Source organism: Thunnus maccoyii, chromosome 8 (genome assembly GCF_910596095.1).
Source record: "Thunnus maccoyii chromosome 8, fThuMac1.1, whole genome shotgun sequence".
NCBI classification, from domain to species: domain Eukaryota; kingdom Metazoa; phylum Chordata; class Actinopteri; order Scombriformes; family Scombridae; genus Thunnus; species Thunnus maccoyii.
The window spans coordinates 19,769,755-19,786,718 of NC_056540.1; the positions used below are offsets into that span (position 1 = coordinate 19,769,755).

The 16,964-nt window shown below is 38.6% G+C and overlaps 2 protein-coding genes across 3 annotated transcripts in view; both read left to right on the forward strand.

Annotated features, from left to right (window-relative positions):
* mbnl3 (muscleblind-like splicing regulator 3) overlaps positions 1 to 5,512 on the forward strand; it is a 31,450-nt gene extending 25,938 nt beyond the window's left edge. For both annotated transcript variants that reach the window (XM_042418652.1, XM_042418655.1), the window contains one exon: positions 2,999 to 5,512. In XM_042418652.1, coding sequence (XP_042274586.1) covers positions 2,999 to 3,028 — 30 coding nt within the window. In that variant the 3' untranslated portion in view covers positions 3,029 to 5,512. The remainder of the gene's footprint in view (positions 1 to 2,998) is intronic.
* A 2,892-nt stretch (positions 5,513 to 8,404) lies between these two features.
* On the forward strand, positions 8,405 to 13,874 carry rap2c (RAP2C, member of RAS oncogene family). Its single transcript, XM_042419608.1, has 3 exons — positions 8,405 to 9,327; positions 11,294 to 11,579; positions 12,192 to 13,874. The coding sequence occupies exons 1-2, from the start codon at positions 9,055 to 9,057 to the stop codon at positions 11,570 to 11,572; spliced, it is 552 nt and encodes a 183-aa protein (XP_042275542.1). The 5' UTR covers positions 8,405 to 9,054; the 3' UTR covers positions 11,573 to 11,579; positions 12,192 to 13,874.
* The last annotated feature ends 3,090 nt before the right edge of the window (positions 13,875 to 16,964 follow it).

The following is a 16,964-nucleotide window of genomic DNA, read 5'->3' on the forward strand; positions in this document are numbered from 1 at the left end:
CTGATGTGTCCTTTATGTCAAAAGTCGTCAGACTCTAAATACAGAAGCCACAGTTGTTATGAGTGGAGCTGAGTTGTGGTTAACTCGTGAGATGGAGGAATAAATCACCCGTTTGATGTCTGGTGGTTAAAAAAGAAAAAAAAAAAAAGAAATTACATACCAGCTGGATTTTTTGGTTTTCAAATGTCCAGGCAGAAACTGCTCTGCAGGCGTATAAAATTGAACTTAACAGCTTTGGAAACTGGGCTGAAATCACTTTTATCCAAATTCAAATGTGCCTCTTTCAAGTCTCCTCAAACCACCACTGTCGATACACTGTAAGAACAGACCAGTGCTCACAGATAAATGTGTTATTTGGTACATTATTATAGTAGTAAATTACATCTCTGTATTAGTTTCTTCTCTGAGACAGCTGTGCTGTCTTATTGTTAGTGTAAAAAAATAAAACAGTGAGTTGTGTGCATACGTACGTGTGTTGAAAGAGACAATGAATCACATATTTGGTTAGTTGTAAATGCTGCAGATATTACGGCATTTCACACAGAACATTATTCATTCTAGATAATGTTATCGTGTCGTGAATGTATCTAATGCAAAAACTCTAAACATGCCCTTCTAAAAGGTCGGCATGTTGAAATGTAATGATTCGCTATATATAGACTCTTTCTGAGGTCACATAGGTACCATGCTGATACTGTGTTAAGACATATAAAAGTATGTGTATTGTTATATAGATTTATATTTAATGTCAGTGGGTGGTGTGACTACTTTTAGAAATATCTTTCACTCTCAGAAAAGGTAGAGCAGAATTGTACTTTTTGAAGTACAAATGTACACCATACAGGTACATTACAGTACCCTTTACTGCAAGTCAGTTTTTGTACCCCTACTGTACCTTCAAAAGTACTATTATGTACCCAAAGTGCCCAAAATGCACCTATAAACAGCGGTATAATCATTGGGCAGAAAATTGAGAAAATCTGTGTGACCCTTTTTGTTTTTAGTTTTTTTTTTTTTTTTTTCTTTTTCAAATGATGTCGACAGGCCAGTTCACGCTGTGCTGCAGTGCGCTCTTCGTCTGCGGTGGAGGGCATATACAGAAGTAGACGGTATAGACAGATCGTTCAGTCGGAGTCACCAGTGACATGATCCCTCACTGGCTTCCCACCCCCTTAACTGTTGGATAGGGCCAAGCTGGAAGCGCCGCTGTCTAGGTTCGACCCTGAGTCTCGTTGGATGAGGGCGGTCGCCACCTGGACGTCTGATTCAGTGTGTCGCCTGTAGGAACTGAATTAGTACAAATGTGTCCCTTTAAAGGAACGGTACGCTTATTCGCTTTTTTACTGAGTTAGATTAGAAGATAAATACTTAATATCAACAGTTCACTATGGAGGGCTGCAACTAACATTTACTTTCATTATTGATTAATCTGTTGATTATTTTCTCATTTGACTGATTAATTGTTTTGTCAAGAAAATGTCGATCCGTGTTTCCCAAAGCCCGAGAACACGTCCTCAGATTTCTAGTTTTGTCTCGACCAACAGTCCACAACACAAAGATATTTAGTTTACTATCACAGAATTTGAATTTGCTTTTCTTAAAAAATGACTCAAAACCATTAATTGATTATCAAAATAGTGAGCGATTAATTTGATATTTGGCAACTAATAGATTAATCAGCTAATCGTTACAGCTCTAGCACTACGTTTACTGTCTGACATTTTATTTGTGTGGGTGTGGAAATTTATCCACCACTTAATACCATAAAAATGGAGCAAAAAAAGTCGTGTCAGTAGCACTTTCTGATAACAATCCCACAATGCAATGCATCACAATTTATAGATACGAAAACTTCTGTTGTACGTCTCCACATCTGTCCCACATCTGTTAGATAAGAAGCAAGAGTCCAGCATGCGATTAGCTTAGCATAAAGACTGGAAGCACTGGGAAACAGCTGGAAATGTCCAAAGGTTAAAATATCCAACAACCAGCAACTTGAATATTTACTAATTATGTTGAATCTAATCTGTTTAATTAGCACATAAAGACCAATGTAAAAACAACAATATTTTGTAGTGGGAATTACGTGACGTCACTGTTTCTTGACAAACAACAGTCAGACACAGTTACTATCTGGAATCTCGTTGTCACTGTGAGGTTGCCAGGCAACCAGAGATATTTTTTTTACATTTGAGCTTTTGTGTGGATTAATCAAATGAGATATAACTTGTTCATTAGTGAGTTTTAGAGGTGTTGGAAGTCAGATTATTTTTAACCTCTGGACATAGCCAGGCTAGCTGTTTCCAACCTGTTTCCAGTCTTTATGCTAAGCTATGCTAAGCTAACCATCTCCAGGCTCAAGCCTCGTATTTCGTGTACAGACATGAGAGCAGTATCAATCCTCCCATCTAACTCTTGGAAAGGAAGCGAATAAGCGTATTTCCTAAAAATGTATTTGTTCTTCTTTAAACTATCATTTACTTTTTACATTTTCTTTATTTTATCTCAAACAGTATGTGATTATCTCTAAAGAAATGTACTTTTCAGTACAAGACTGTACATCTCCTTTACCTCCGTGTTTGAGTGTGTTGAGCGGTGGCCGTGACGACAGTTTTTCAAATCTTTGAAGGATTTAAGCAGAAATGTTCCTCTCTTAGTCAATGAAATTGATAATTCGAATGTCTGGGCAAATTGAGTTTGTCTAAATCTTACAGCTTTGAAAGACTACTTTTGTCCAGCCAAGAAAACCCGTCCCTCTAGTCTTAGCCTTTGTCTCCTCCTCTTCTCCTTCACATCATTATGCCTTCACTTACTGCTGTCAGCTGGAAATAACAGAATACTTGATTAATAAATTGTGCCTCTTGAGGGCATTTGAATTCTAAGTACATTTAGATGTATGTATCGATGCACAAGAGCGTGTTAGTGAGGGGAGTTACGGTGTGGCACGAGAAAATTTCAAATTTGTTTTTACCTCTTTCCCTTTCTCATCCTCCTTTAGGGCCAACTGTACTTCTACATACATTCATGAATCATAACTCCTGGAATATGCAAAACGCTCTGCTCATTGTCTCTGAGCAGATCCTTTAGCATGTGGACAGTTAGCATACTTCTGGTTCCCGGGGTGCAAACAAAGGGCCTTATTTCTCGTTCACTGTATAAAGATGTGATAGCTGTGTATAAAAATGACATGTATTAATGGTAAGTTTAGCTTTTTTTTATTTGACATTAAAAAAAAACACAGCATGGAAACAAAAAAAAAATCATTTATACATAGTTAATAGTTTGTGTAGACCAACAAGAAAAAAGGTATAATATGAGAATCTACATTTGTATACAATGATGGAGTCATTGTTAATGGTAATAGTTGCTGTTGCTATGGCAACAAAATGACAACATGGCTACCTTTCTATTATCCTAATTGTGAATTTTTTCACATGAATTGAAATAACATACATCACTAACTTATTCAAAAAGGGAATGTCTAATTAGTTTGTCTTGTAATTGCGACATGATTAAATATTTTGTATGGAAAACTTAAATTCCTTGTAATATCCAAAGGTCCTTAGGGGAGATCAGGTGTTTATTTTGTTTTGTTTATTTGACCTTAATTGTTATTTTTGTTGTTGTACATGGTGTTTTTGAAAAAAAATACGAATGGATTTTGGCTTTTAAAGCAAACACCTATCTGTCAGGGAGGTAAAGAGGCTTTTGGACTGAATGCAAGATTTGAATTCATCTATTTTCTGTAAAATTCTCCTCCTGCAGACCAGACGGGCGTCGCTCAGATGTCTGTTTTTGGAGGTGTGAGCTTTCATTAGTGTTTCAGTTTTGGCTGAGAAGGTGGTCCAGAAGTCTCTTCCTGCCCAGCTGTGCTGGGTGATGTCGATCCTTGCCGTGGTGTATACGAATGTGTGATGTTCACCTTGTTTGCACTTATGTACATAACTATGTCAAAATACTCAAAATTTATTTTGAATAAATATAGATAAAAGAGTTGATTAAAAAATCAAATCAATGTAGCGTTAATGATGAGTATGTCTATCATTTTATTATAGTATAAAAAGATTGCTTCATGTCTTTTTGTTTGTTTGTTTGTTTGTTTGTTTGCTAGAGCCCTGTTCTTTGCTAAGCGTGACATTGCCTAGCTCTAAACCACGAATGGTTTGCTTTAAAAAAAAAAAAAAGAAGCTTTTATCGGTTAATTTACAGAAGCAATTTTGGTCCAATAATGTCTGACCCTGACATCAAACAAGAGAGATGGATTAAAAGAAACAGTCAAGCTGGAATATATGTGATAAACCAGTGCTTAACTTGTCTATAGCTCATGAATACACAACAACATGCAGGTGCACACAGTAATGCATCAAAATGAAGCACAGAGTAGCTCCACCTGCAGGCTGCCTGTAGAAAAGCAGCCCGGAAAATAAGATCGGATATTAAGATCAGATTATAGAAGGGCGTTGGTGTGAGATTTGTACACAGGGTTTAAGTTCACATTCATTTCTGTCATTTTGTGAAATTAGTTATTATTTGCTCCCTTGTTGTCATTATCCAAAACAATAATAAATCTGAATTCTCCTCAGGATTATAGTCAAAATTGCAAACAACCTGGTTTTCCGATGTTATTCTCGCAGCAGCAGCAGCAGCAGCAACAACATCCTTACACGACTCTGTTCCTGCAGATTTGGACATGTGATGCTCTTCAATTTGCTCTTAAAGCCAGCGATTTTGTTGCCATGGCACTTGTCCTAGTGGTGGATTTGACTGAGTCATCCTGGTGAATCGGTTCACAGCCCTCTTGACTGTTGAATATTGACTTGAAGCGTCTGTGCACAGAGACGGGTCTCTGTTGGACGTGTACCCAAAACTCACCAAAGCTTCTCTACTTTGACTCAACAGCTCCCATTTATCACTTCTGTCTCAATGTATGAGGGGAAAAGTACTTGTGGAGTGGACTTAACCAACATGATGTGGGTTTCCAGTCGCCAACATATGCATATTACATTGATTTTATTCTGTAATTGATTAATTGTTACCATCATTTTAAAACAGTTCAGTTGTAATTGTGCCTTTATCATGCAAAATGTTTTTTTTTTGTTTTGTTTTGTTTATGCTCTACATTTAAATCTCAAAAACATGTATTGACTGTGTGTAAAATGTGTCCCTTTATTTTTAAATCCTTTTGTTGGTGAGCTGTTATTAAATTGGGTACAATCGCTAAAGTGCCAGACTGAACGGCAACATGTGGACGGTGACGAGGGCCAAAGACTGTTCAGGACTAAGCCATATGAAAAAAAAAAAACTCTTTCTGACACTCTAGGACAGACTTGAAAGTGACTGCTGTTTCTTAGTCACCTATCATTTCACTCTGTTTTCTGCTTGTGGTGCTTGTATGTGCTGCTGTGCTACATGCCAATTTATTTTGCAGTGTATAGCTATTAAGAGTAAGTTACTGTGCCTATGATGAGTTCAGCGATTTCTGTTTGACCTTTAATAAAACACATAATTGTGATCCTCTTGTAGTGTGTTTTGTTGCCGTCCTGTCATACATTTATGGATTATAAGGTGTTTGTTTACCTGTGAATGACTGTTGATTGTGTTTATATGAAGGTTAGATTTACAGGTGCACTTGCAATGTTGAAATAATGCAATATTTAGACCTTCTTAACTACAATGTTTAATTTAAATTACAGCTAGCATATCAGACCAAATCAAAGTACTTCTTGTTGTTCGACATCATAGTTGTGTGTAATTATAGGAGTACGTTTCCCACCGTGACTGAGCTAAAAGTTAAAAGCAACAGAAACAAAAACATGAAAGATGAAGTGTGATGTGATGACGTGCCAAGAGGCAGTGTTTCACTGCCTCGTGTGGTTGAAAGTTTCAAGTCCGTTGCACGTCTTATTTATGTCCGTTGTGCATCTGATTTATGTGGTTTGGGTTGGGTTTGGTCAAAAGTACGCTCTGTTGCACCTGTAACCACAGGCTGAGCTTCATTCTGGTCGTGCTGGCGTGCCACTTATCACGTAGCGGTAACGGTGGGGGAAATCTGCGTTGATGTTGAATCTGCTGTGGTGAATTTTAAATTCCATGTGGCTTATTCGTTTACTAGTCTGACTTGTTTATGACTTATTTTTGATACACGTGGTGTTTTGTTTACTTGCCACACAGGGCCAGCAGGAGCAACATGTACTGTTTCGTGAGCCAAAATTCAAATATAGTGGAAACCAAACCCACCCAGTCAGGTTTCGGAGCACACCCACTCGTAACAATGATATCACGGTGTACTGACACACCTGGAAGTACACTTTTACATCACTGCAGCAACAATAAGATTTTCAATTTGTGTTACTTTGCTCTTTAAAGTGGGGTTGAATCAGAAAGAAAGATAAATTAAATCACTTCCTGTGTATTTCTTCCCAACATGAAAGACTGACTTAAATGTTTTAAATGCACTTTTATCATCTGTATACAGAGTAAAATATTGTACATGTATTAATGTGTAAATGGAAAACTCTAGTTATTACTATCTAGTGTTGTATTCATTTGTATTTACTAGTATTTTGTTTGTATCTGATTAATAAATGCATAAATTGATCAATTATATGAACAGTTCTCACATTTCAAGGCATTCAGAAGTAACTATGACTAATGCAGCCAAATACTGACAACAATGAGATTAGTTTCTGCATGTTTTAAAGGACGGATTCACAATTCATCTCTTAAAACAACAGTTGGGAGCCCTAATGAACACTGAAGCAGGTTTTTCTTGCTATAATCATTCCTCATGTTCATACTGACCATTAGAAGATCCCTTCATAACGCACTTACAATGTAAATGATGGTGAACAAAATCCACAGTCCTCATATTGAGCAAAAATGTACTTAAAAGTTTATCCGAAGCTAATATGAAGCTCCATCCTTCCAAATGAGTCAAATCAAGTAGAAATCTTTCAACCTTACAGTCTTTTTAATGCCAAGTTCCTCTTTTTGTTACGATACTTCCACTGCAGCTCAACAGGGAAGCGCAAGGGGGGAATTTGATGCTAAAAAGACAAAAAAGAAAGTTTTTTTTTTAATTACTGTGTGGAAACACTGTGGGTTTTGGCCCCCATCACTTACATTGAAAGCACATTTGAAGTGGATCTTTTGAAGTAATCATAAGTTCAGTATGAAAGAGCAGCAAGAAAACCTCTTTCAGTGCTCATATGGACACATGACTGTTATTTTAAGACAGACTTGAAAAACTGAATCTTTCTTTTAACATTTGAGAAATTAAACACTCTTTTATTTCTCTTCTTAGACTGTTTTCCTTTCTTTTCATTTTTGCACGGCCATCGTATAAGCACTACCTTGTGTGGTTTAAAGTTTCAAGTCCATTGCACGTCTGATTGCTGTGGTTAGGTTGGATTTAGTCAAAAGTGCGCTCTGTTGCACCTGTGAACATATCCTTTTAGGGACAACATTGTGCATCAACACCACACTGAATAAATTCAGTAAAAATAAATAAATGAATTTACTGTGCTATTATGGTAATGTGCATGCTGGCTCACAGCTAAATTGGACAAAGCAATACTAATGTTATTAGCTACACCTGTGCAAGTCAAAACATCTGCTTGTAAAAATGTGAATAATTCTGTCACTTATCCAGCATGAAAACACTATTATAGACACTATTATTTTATGTGTCTTTATGTCTCTTTGTTGTGGCTACTTGAGCCAGGTCATAACAGAATATACAGTAACCACCTACTATATGTATATAAAGTAATGTCATTTTTTTTAACCATTTAATATTCATCTCAGCACTCTTCACTTCTTTACTCTATTTATATCCTGTTATATCCTGAAACAGTTTCACCTTTATAAAGTCATTCCTTGTGTATATTTCTGAAGATTGTTGTGTATGAAGTTATTTTTGTGTACGTACACTGAGAGCCACTGAACCGGAGTCAAAATGCTTGTATGTGAAAACACACTAATAAAGATGATTTTACTCACACATAACCGGAACGCAGCCGGTGTTACACCGTGTTTGGTGACCCATCAGATTCTGTGACCTGTAAAAAAAAAAAAAAAAGAAAAGATAAAAAAAAGGATTCTGTGATCTGCAGGGTTGGAAGAAGTAAAAGTATCAATACCACAATGTAAAAGTAGTTAATTAGAAGTAAACATCCGTACTTAAAGTACTTTAGTACTTTAAGTAAATTTAGCTGGTAATACTCATATACTTTTAAATAAGTATGATATTAAATGCATGATTTTTACTTGTAATGAAGTATTTTTTACATTGTGGTATTGATACTTTTACTCAAGTAAAGGATCTGAGTACTTCTTCCAATATTGCAGGTCACAGAATCTGATGGGTCACCAAATACGATGTAACACCGGAACCGGAAAACGTAGAAAAACACATAACCGGAAGTGTTGTTCCAGTTAGCGGAAACGAGGCATTTAGACTTAGGGAAGCAGTTGGAGGAGAAAAATATTTTCTTTCTGTAATAAAACCTGCCCAGTGCGGTGTTAAACACACACTGGAGCAGCAACACTGCAACCAATGGACCCTCGGAGTGTAATTTTGACTCTGCGGTGCGTCCGTCGATAGCGCACACCGGCGCCGAGTTGCCGGGGCCGGGAACCAGAACCAGGCCCGGGGGCAGACGGACGGGCACAACCCAGCACTGTGCTCAACGACACCGGCGGAGTGTGTGCGGAGGAATTGGCATGCTGTCGGTAAGGGGAAGAGTAGCACCGTGTCTGTAGCCAGGCAGCCAGTCCCCCCCCCCGGTAAACGCTTGAAGCTCGAAGCATGGGACTTACCGCCAGCTAACGTTAACGGAGTTAACGGTCAACTTTTCCTCTTCTAGCTAACAAAACAACAAGTATGAACGCTGGAGCCGAGTTAAAGTGAAAGAAGAGGGGTTACTATACATCACCTAACATTTGCCGTTTGTTTAAAAGGCCTGATAAATGTTTCTGGAGCGAGTATAACAGCGTAGCTACGTCGTTAGCCGCTACGTTTAGCCTGCCTCCCAATCGCCCCCCTCCCCTCAAATGAAAGAATATAAAGTTGTCGTGCTGGGCAGCGGCGGCGTCGGCAAGTCCGCGCTGACCGTCCAGTTTGTCACCGGCACCTTCATCGAGAAATACGACCCGACCATCGAGGACTTCTACCGCAAGGAGATCGAGGTGGACTCGTCGCCCTCCGTGCTGGAGATCCTGGACACGGCGGGGACGGAACAGTTCGCCTCCATGAGAGACTTGTACATCAAGAACGGGCAGGGCTTCATCCTGGTCTACAGCCTGGTCAACCAGCAGTCCTTCCAGGTAGCCTGCCGTGCAGCAGCTCATTTCACACACTCATAACTCAAAGATCCCCTCCAGACATGTTTAATGTATATATAAAATACTCCACTTTGAATAATAATTTATGTCTGACATAGTTTTTCCACAAAAAGTTAAATTATCTTGTTAAAATCACCTCCTTCTCCCTCATTAAAAATCAGAGAATCTATGAATATGCACATATAGTTAGTCAAGTTAAGTCAATTTTATTTGTATAACCCAATATCACAAATTTGCCTCGAGGGGCTTTACAGTCTGTACAGTAATACACCATCCTTTGTCCCTAGAGCCTCAATTAGATTGAGGAAAAACTCCCAAAAAAAACCCTTTAATGGGGAAAAAATGGAAGAAACCTCAGTACAAGCAACAGAAGAGGGGTTCCTCTCCGAGGACGGACAGTAGATGTTGTGTGTGCAGAATAGGACAAGAAAGACAAATTAGAGAAATATAGCATAAAGCAGGATAACAAGATTATAATGGATTTATAATATAGGAAGAATGTGATGACCTGCTGGACACAAGATGTCTCCTACTTGGCTGTAAAGTCATTTCTAAGTGTTTGTGCACTGGAGGCTTCAGGTTTCAACATCACACTTGTATAAGTTAAATATTGAACCATGTTTGTCTTCCAAACTATTTGTGTTGTCACAAATCATGCCCGTAGGTCCGCCCCTTAAAGTCAGAGTTTCAATGAGCTCAGAGAAACTTTTTAAGCAGATGAAAGTGAAAACAGCTTTCTAGTGTCAAACTCTGCACAAACACCATTCTGCACAGTGAAGCTCAAACATTCAACTGAAATAACAAGAAGAAAACACATTTTTGAACTGATGGGGACTTTAAAGTGCACATATGTGGAAAAGTGGTCAGTCAGGGTATTAAGTTGCTACATAAAGGTGTGATGTATAGTGTTCATGTTGTTAGTGCTGCTATTTCAGATCCATGCACCATCCTGTGACTCCTATTTACTTAAGACTATTGCTAATGTCGTAAAGTTAAAGTAACACACAATGTGTGTACTCATGCTGTATTAGCATCTTAAAACAGGGGATCAATAATACCTTATTTACTGCAAAACAGTGATCTACTGTACATCATCATCTTTGTAACTGCAGAGGAAACTGTCAAAGAAGTCATCGTTTTTATTTCTATATTGCATTTATTTGCTACACAATCAAGTGATCAGTTTTAACTGAGATTATAGCCAACAGATATGAAATAGTGTTGAACCAGAGATAGATAGATAGATGCTTTATTAATCCCAAAGGGAAATTAAAATGTTCATGGATCCAACTATGATGTAAGAAAGGTAAAAACAAATGCAATTAGTGGCAATTTATGTATTTAAAAATGGTAATAAATATATGTGTATGATTGGGGGGGGGTCTTAGGTAGTGACCTCATTTAGGATCTTAGTGGTCTGAGGGCAGAGGCTCGTCCTGAGCCTCTCGGTGCTGGTTTGGTGTATCCGGTACCTTCTTCCCAACCGCAGCAGGGAGAAAAGGCTGTTAATCTGGGTGTTTGGGGTCTTTAATGATTCTCTCAGCCTTATTCTTGTAGAGACGGGTGTAAATATCCTTTAGACAGAGTAGAGCACCGCCTATTGTATGTTCAGCTGAACGAACCACTCCTTGTGGGGCCTTGTGGGCCTGTTCGGCACTGTCTCTCTGGCTCTCTTGATGGTGCAGTGGTAGAAATTTTAGGGGATACCCAGAATTTCCTCAAGCGTCTGAGGTGAAACAGTTTCAGGTTTTAAGGATGTTTAGTGACTTTTTTTGCATATGCTTAATTTTCTCACTTTTCTAGTGTGAACTCACTGCATAAACAAAACATTTTTATGGAATTAGGACACAACTGTAGTGTTTATACTGCATTTTTACTCCCGCCCTATAAACTGCCTTGTTGTTTTCAGGAAAAACTAACATGCTCATGTTCCTCTTCCATCTTTCAGGACATAAGGCCAATGCGAGACCAAATAGTGCGAGTGAAGCGCTTCGAGAAGGTGCCGTTGATCCTGGTGGGGAACAAAGTCGACCTGGAGTCTGAGCGTGAGGTCGCAGGGTCAGACGGGCGAGCTCTGGCTCAAGAGTGGGGCTGCCCTTTTATTGAAACTTCTGCCAAGAGCAAGACCATGGTGGATGAGCTGTTCGCCGAGATAGTCCGACAGATGAATTATTCCACGCTGCCGGAAAAGCAGGAACAGTGCTGCACAGCCTGTGTGGTACAGTGAAGAAGAGGTACGTACGCTGGCGTTCCCATCTTCCTTTACATGATTAGATTCGTACTCGGGTCGCGCCAAAGAGCCCACAAACACAGCACAGTTGGCTGCTCACTAATTTTACAAAATGTGATGAAATGTCCCTGCAGTGCCGGTGTAAAAATGGTTCACAAGCTGAGGAGAAATGTGACACATGGATGACTGTGTGGTGTTTCAGTGCAGTGCGAGGGAGAGGAGAGGAGTGATTCGGCTGGAAGTGAGAAGGACGAGTGGGTGGTGCTGCTCTGCACAAACCGTTGGTTTAGCTTGTTATCATAAGATCGCAGAAAGTATGTGGCATGAAGAACACAACTGTCTGAGCAGCTCAGGGGTGGGAGGGGGGAAAAAAAGCCCCCGAAGAGTAGAGACTAATGAAGCAGACAGTCCTGTGAGCCGAGCCGTAGAAAGAGGAAAATGTAACATCCTGAAAAAGAAATTATGTTCCAAAACAGGAAGCTCACTTTAGATTCTGTGATGAAATGTTGCCTGCGCCAAGCACAGCTGACACAGATGCACAGTGAGAAAGCCAGTTTTGACCTTTTAGACCTGTTGTATTAATTATCGGCTCTCTTTTTTTCTCTGTTTTTAATAGATGCAGCATCTGTCTGGATCTCCACAAGCATTTTGATGAACCATGAACAACCAAACTTTTGACCTTACTGACAAAACTTCACCGTAGCTGAAGGTGAAGCTTCTGACTTTCTGTCACAGAGCGTCTGACTGGAAAGACGTCGGTCCTATTTTTGATATCATAACTGTTAGAGACGTTTTCTGCTGCAACCTTAACGGCCTTTGCGATGTCCCAGGATGGAGCTGTTCTTCAGAAGACAGACTGACTTGGAGCGAGCTCGGACGGCCATCTGTGAATTTCAGTCTCTCTCTCTTTATTTTTTTTTTTTTCCTCCTTTTAGTCGGAAGTATCCCTGAAGTAATAAGCAAGAGTGTTTGTGAGGTTGCAGCTTCTTTTTAAAGCTGCTTTAAGCACTATTATATACTTTATTATTAATTGTATTATGTCTCAAGTTTGGAGTTTGAAAAAGTATTTGATAATATTGACAGATTTTTACTTTTAAGCACGCATACTTAAGGAGCCCATGAGCAGCCAGTTTGTTGCTGCCCAGGTGTACTGCTCATTTTATTTAGGAAAAAAAAAGCTTTTTAGCTTGAGGAAACTTGATTAAACCTGTGACATTTTCATTAAGGGATGGTCATTTTATCCACCCAGCGGCATAAATTTCAAGAATTTCCTCTTCTTTTAATCGCAGTAGCCTGAGGCAGCTTAACTCATCCATAAATATGCATGCTCAAAATTGAAAATGTCCTACTAAATCAACTTGAAGTGATAAGAAGAGCCATTTTACTGTTTTTAGCCTGAATTCTGTCAAAACATCAGAAACATTATCGCTGTGCTGTACAAGGCATGAACCATGCAGAGGCAGGTCTTCCAATTTCCCGTTTTCTTGAGGAGTCTCTGTCGGAGAATGATTTTGGAACGACCGAATGGAAGCTCTCAGTGCATATTTGTGTTTGACTACATGATGTGTGTTGCTTTAAATCCAGGAGATGCTGATACGTGTCATCAAATAACTCCAGCTGCAATGTGGTTTGATAAAAGTTCTGGCACAGTTACGCAGATTTAACATTGTATTATTATTTTTTCTCTCATAGTAACCTATTTATTAAAAACTAATGACATGGGTAGCCAGTTTTAAACATTTAATTTTATACTAGGTTTTCGCTTTTTGTGACTTTTCAGGATATATGGTATATTGTTTTTTTGTTTTTTTTTAAGCTGAGAATTTAACAGAGCCTTAAATAATTTCTGTTGCACCCTCGTCTCACGTTTCTTTTTTCTCTCTAAGATAAAACAACTGTCAACATCTGGTAATAAACTCGCTGGCCTTTCCGCTTTCATCATGAGACACAGTTAAAGTATCTTTAATTGACACACCGCCAGTTCTGTGTTTCCCTCGATCTGATCATTTCTCATTTCTTTCTCATGTTTTCTGTCTAGTCCTCTGTAGCAACAGAGACTTTGGTGGTCGTACGGTAGCCTTGTCTTCTTGTTCATGCTGCTGTGAAACATGTTAAAACTTTTGTTAAACTGGCAACAGTCACATAAGACTTTTGTGCCTGTTTCGACCAGTTTTGTAAAAGCCCTTGTAGAGCTGAAATGGTTAGACAATTGGCACAACTGTTTTTAATATTCGATTTATTGTTTAAGTTCAATTATTAAGCAAATATTCTTGAATAATACTTTGGTTTCAGCCTTTCAGATGTGTGGATTTGCTGCTTCTCTTTGTTATGTCATTAAAATTAAATATCTTTGCATTTAAGACTGTTGATCAGATAACAGCCAATTTAAAAACGACAGTTGCAACAGGCTTTTTTTTTTTTTTTACCATTGTCTGACTTTTTATAGACTAAACAATTAATCCATTAATTAAAAACATTTATAGATTCATTGATAGTGACAATAATCATTACATAAAGCCTTAATTCTTTGTCAGCAACCATTAAACACCACATTCTCATTTTATAACTTTTATGTTGTAAGTTGTAAACAATGAGTGAAAACATCATTTTTGTACAAACTATGCCTTATATAGTACGACCCCACATAATGACGTCACTGATGTGGTTCAAAGTTCATTCATGACCTTAAGGAAACGGCAGTTGGGTAAACAGTTTCACCACAAGGTCAATTTAGTATCTGTTCTGAAAGTTTGACTCATACTACTCATTACTACATCTTTATCAGCAGATTGAGTTTATAAAGACGTCTGCCAAGATGGATGCCAAGGCAACAACCGAGCAAACTCCCATCTGCTGATGATGATCACTTGATATGACTAAAAGCTCCAGAACAGCCACTAAACACACCTTGCAGAGAGACGGTTTAGTCGGTGACGTATGTGAAGTTTCTGGTCATGTTTTCCAGACAGAAAACAAGGCAGAACTGTTTTATCTGAAGCGACATTGTCTAAAAATATCAACTCTCACAAACAGGGTGCACTTTCCACTTCCTTGTTACTGTGTGTGTGTGTGTGTGTGTGTGTGTGTGTGTTCAAGATCAAGACTGGCAGAGTGCAATGATGTTGGCGTGTGCTTTGCAAATGTGTTTCTTGCATTCGTCACACCCCATGGAGTACAAAGCTGTCTCTCCTTCCTCTTGCTCTGCGGTTATCAGGTGGGGCTGCTGGGTGCTAGACGCTGCATCCCTCACCGAACTGGCAGCAGCTGCTGTGTGAGGATGGCGCTGACGTCTCTGAATCAGCTGGGTCACCACAGCTCTTTCAAGCTCCTTGAGGGCGAAAAAAAAACAACAACTTCCATTTCAGTTTCTTGTCCTGGTTTCCATGCTGGGTTCATCTCTTGTCTGCGCCATAAGAGAAACAAAAACATCACAGGCTGCTGTGCTGTCAGCTGCCTGGAGTGAGCACTATGCGCCAGCAAGCTGTTTGTTTTGTCTTGTTGTCCTGACTGATACGAGGATTTCTCTTCCCTCGTGATCACAGTTACATATCTGTGTAGTATGAGCAGTTACAGGACAGTTTATTGTTCTTAGGACCAAGTAAACCAGTGTGTGACCCTTTGAAGACAAGCAGATGGAGTGACATGAGAAGCTCTACACTGTTCATGATTAGTTTCCCAGTAAGCGAGGTTTTGTTGATTTACAGGTTAAAGATGTTTGACCTGAACTTAATTTGGTTGACAAAACACTTAAACTGCACTTAAGCGTTCCAGGGTTTACAGAGTATTCAGATCATCAAAGGACAGGTTCACAATTTCTCAAGTCTGTCTTAAAACAACAACCAGGTGTCCATATGAGCACTGAAAGAGGTTTTCCTCGCTATAATCATCCCTCCTGTTCACACTGACTATTAAAAGATCCCCTTCAAATGTGTTTTCAATGTAAGTGATGCGGGACAAAATCCACAGTGTTTCCACAAAGTCATTTCATGCAAAAAAGGCATTTAAAAGTTGACCTGAAGCTTATATGAGGCTCCAACAGTCTGTGTTAGTCATATCAATTGGATATCTGCCACATTTACAGTCTTTTTAGCATCAAATTCCCTCTTTGTGTTTCCCTGTTGAGCTGCGGTGGAAGTACCGTAACAAAAAGAGGAACTCAAAACACTGAACGTTGAAAGATATCTTCTTGATTTGACTAAATTGGACGGTTGAAGCTTCATATCAGCTTCAGATAAATGAGAAGGGGTACTGTGGATTTTGTCCCTCATCACTTACATATAAAGTGTATTTTGAAATGATCTTCTAATGGTCAGTATGAACAGGAGGAATGATTACAGCGAGAAAAACCTGTTTCAATGTCCATTTGGGCTCCTGACTTGTTTAAAGACAGACTTGAAAAATTGTGTATCTGTCCTTTAAGTAAAAGTAGTAATACTACAACTAAAGTAAAGGTTGTGCATTCAATATTTTACTTGAGTAAATGAACAGAAGTGTTAGTATCAGTGAAGTATCAAAAGTACTCGTTATGCAGCAGAATGTCTTCTGTCAGTGTTACTATCATGTATCATAATACTGGATCATTACAGGCCTTTTCTCAGTTGACATGTTTACGTCACAGTCAGAAAAGCTCAGGTTTAAATAGTAAAATTAATGATGGTTGAATTCCATTTAGCTGCTTCAGTTTCAGGGTGCTGGTGTTGAGTTGTGCTGACTCACTGTCACACTGTTGTGGTTTACTGGAACATTTAATAGTCAGAGCCAATGTTAATTTTATTAGTAACATCTGAGCTTTTCCTTCTTTGTAAAGTCTGCTGTGAAAAAGGCCTGTTAGTAATTTATTAAAGTGTAAGCAGCTTTTTACGTTGCTATTTTAATTCATATAATTTTATACATTAAAATTTCTCTAATAGTTAACTGTTAACTACAATTTAGTTCAGATCTTCATGGTCCCACAATTCACTCTGCAGCATGAAAACATAAAACATAAGCACAATAAGACATAAAGAGTGCTGCTACACACACAATGTAGAATATAATGAAAGGTTCTTGTAATAAAAGCAAAGAAAAATTTCAAGAATAAGAACAGGGATAAGATAAAGTGTTAATCTCTGGCAGCCAAGAATCAGTTTATAGTATATTAGAAGAGTGTTTATTGCACAATGGATAAATGATATCTTGAATCTGTTACACCTAATATTCATAAACCTGTATCTCTGACCAGAGGGGAGGATGTTATTCCTGAAAAAGAGGATTGTTGGGATTTGCTAGGATTAATTTATCTGTCTGTGAAACTTGCTGGCTCATCAAACAAATGATTTCACAGCTGTTAAGAAAACATGATGGAGTCAAACATACAGTCTTTCTCTCTGAAATCCAGTGAAGCAGAAGT

What these genes read in the sequence shown, in the direction of transcription:
- rap2c (XM_042419608.1), top strand. Translation starts at nt 9,055, where the DNA reads ATGAAAGAATATAAAGTTGTCGTGCTGGGCAGCGGCGGCGTCGGCAAG. An exon ending in TCAACCAGCAGTCCTTCCAG is followed by an intron (nt 9,328 to 11,293) that starts GTAGCCTGCCGT and finishes TCCATCTTTCAG; the next exon opens with GACATAAGGCCAATGCGAGA.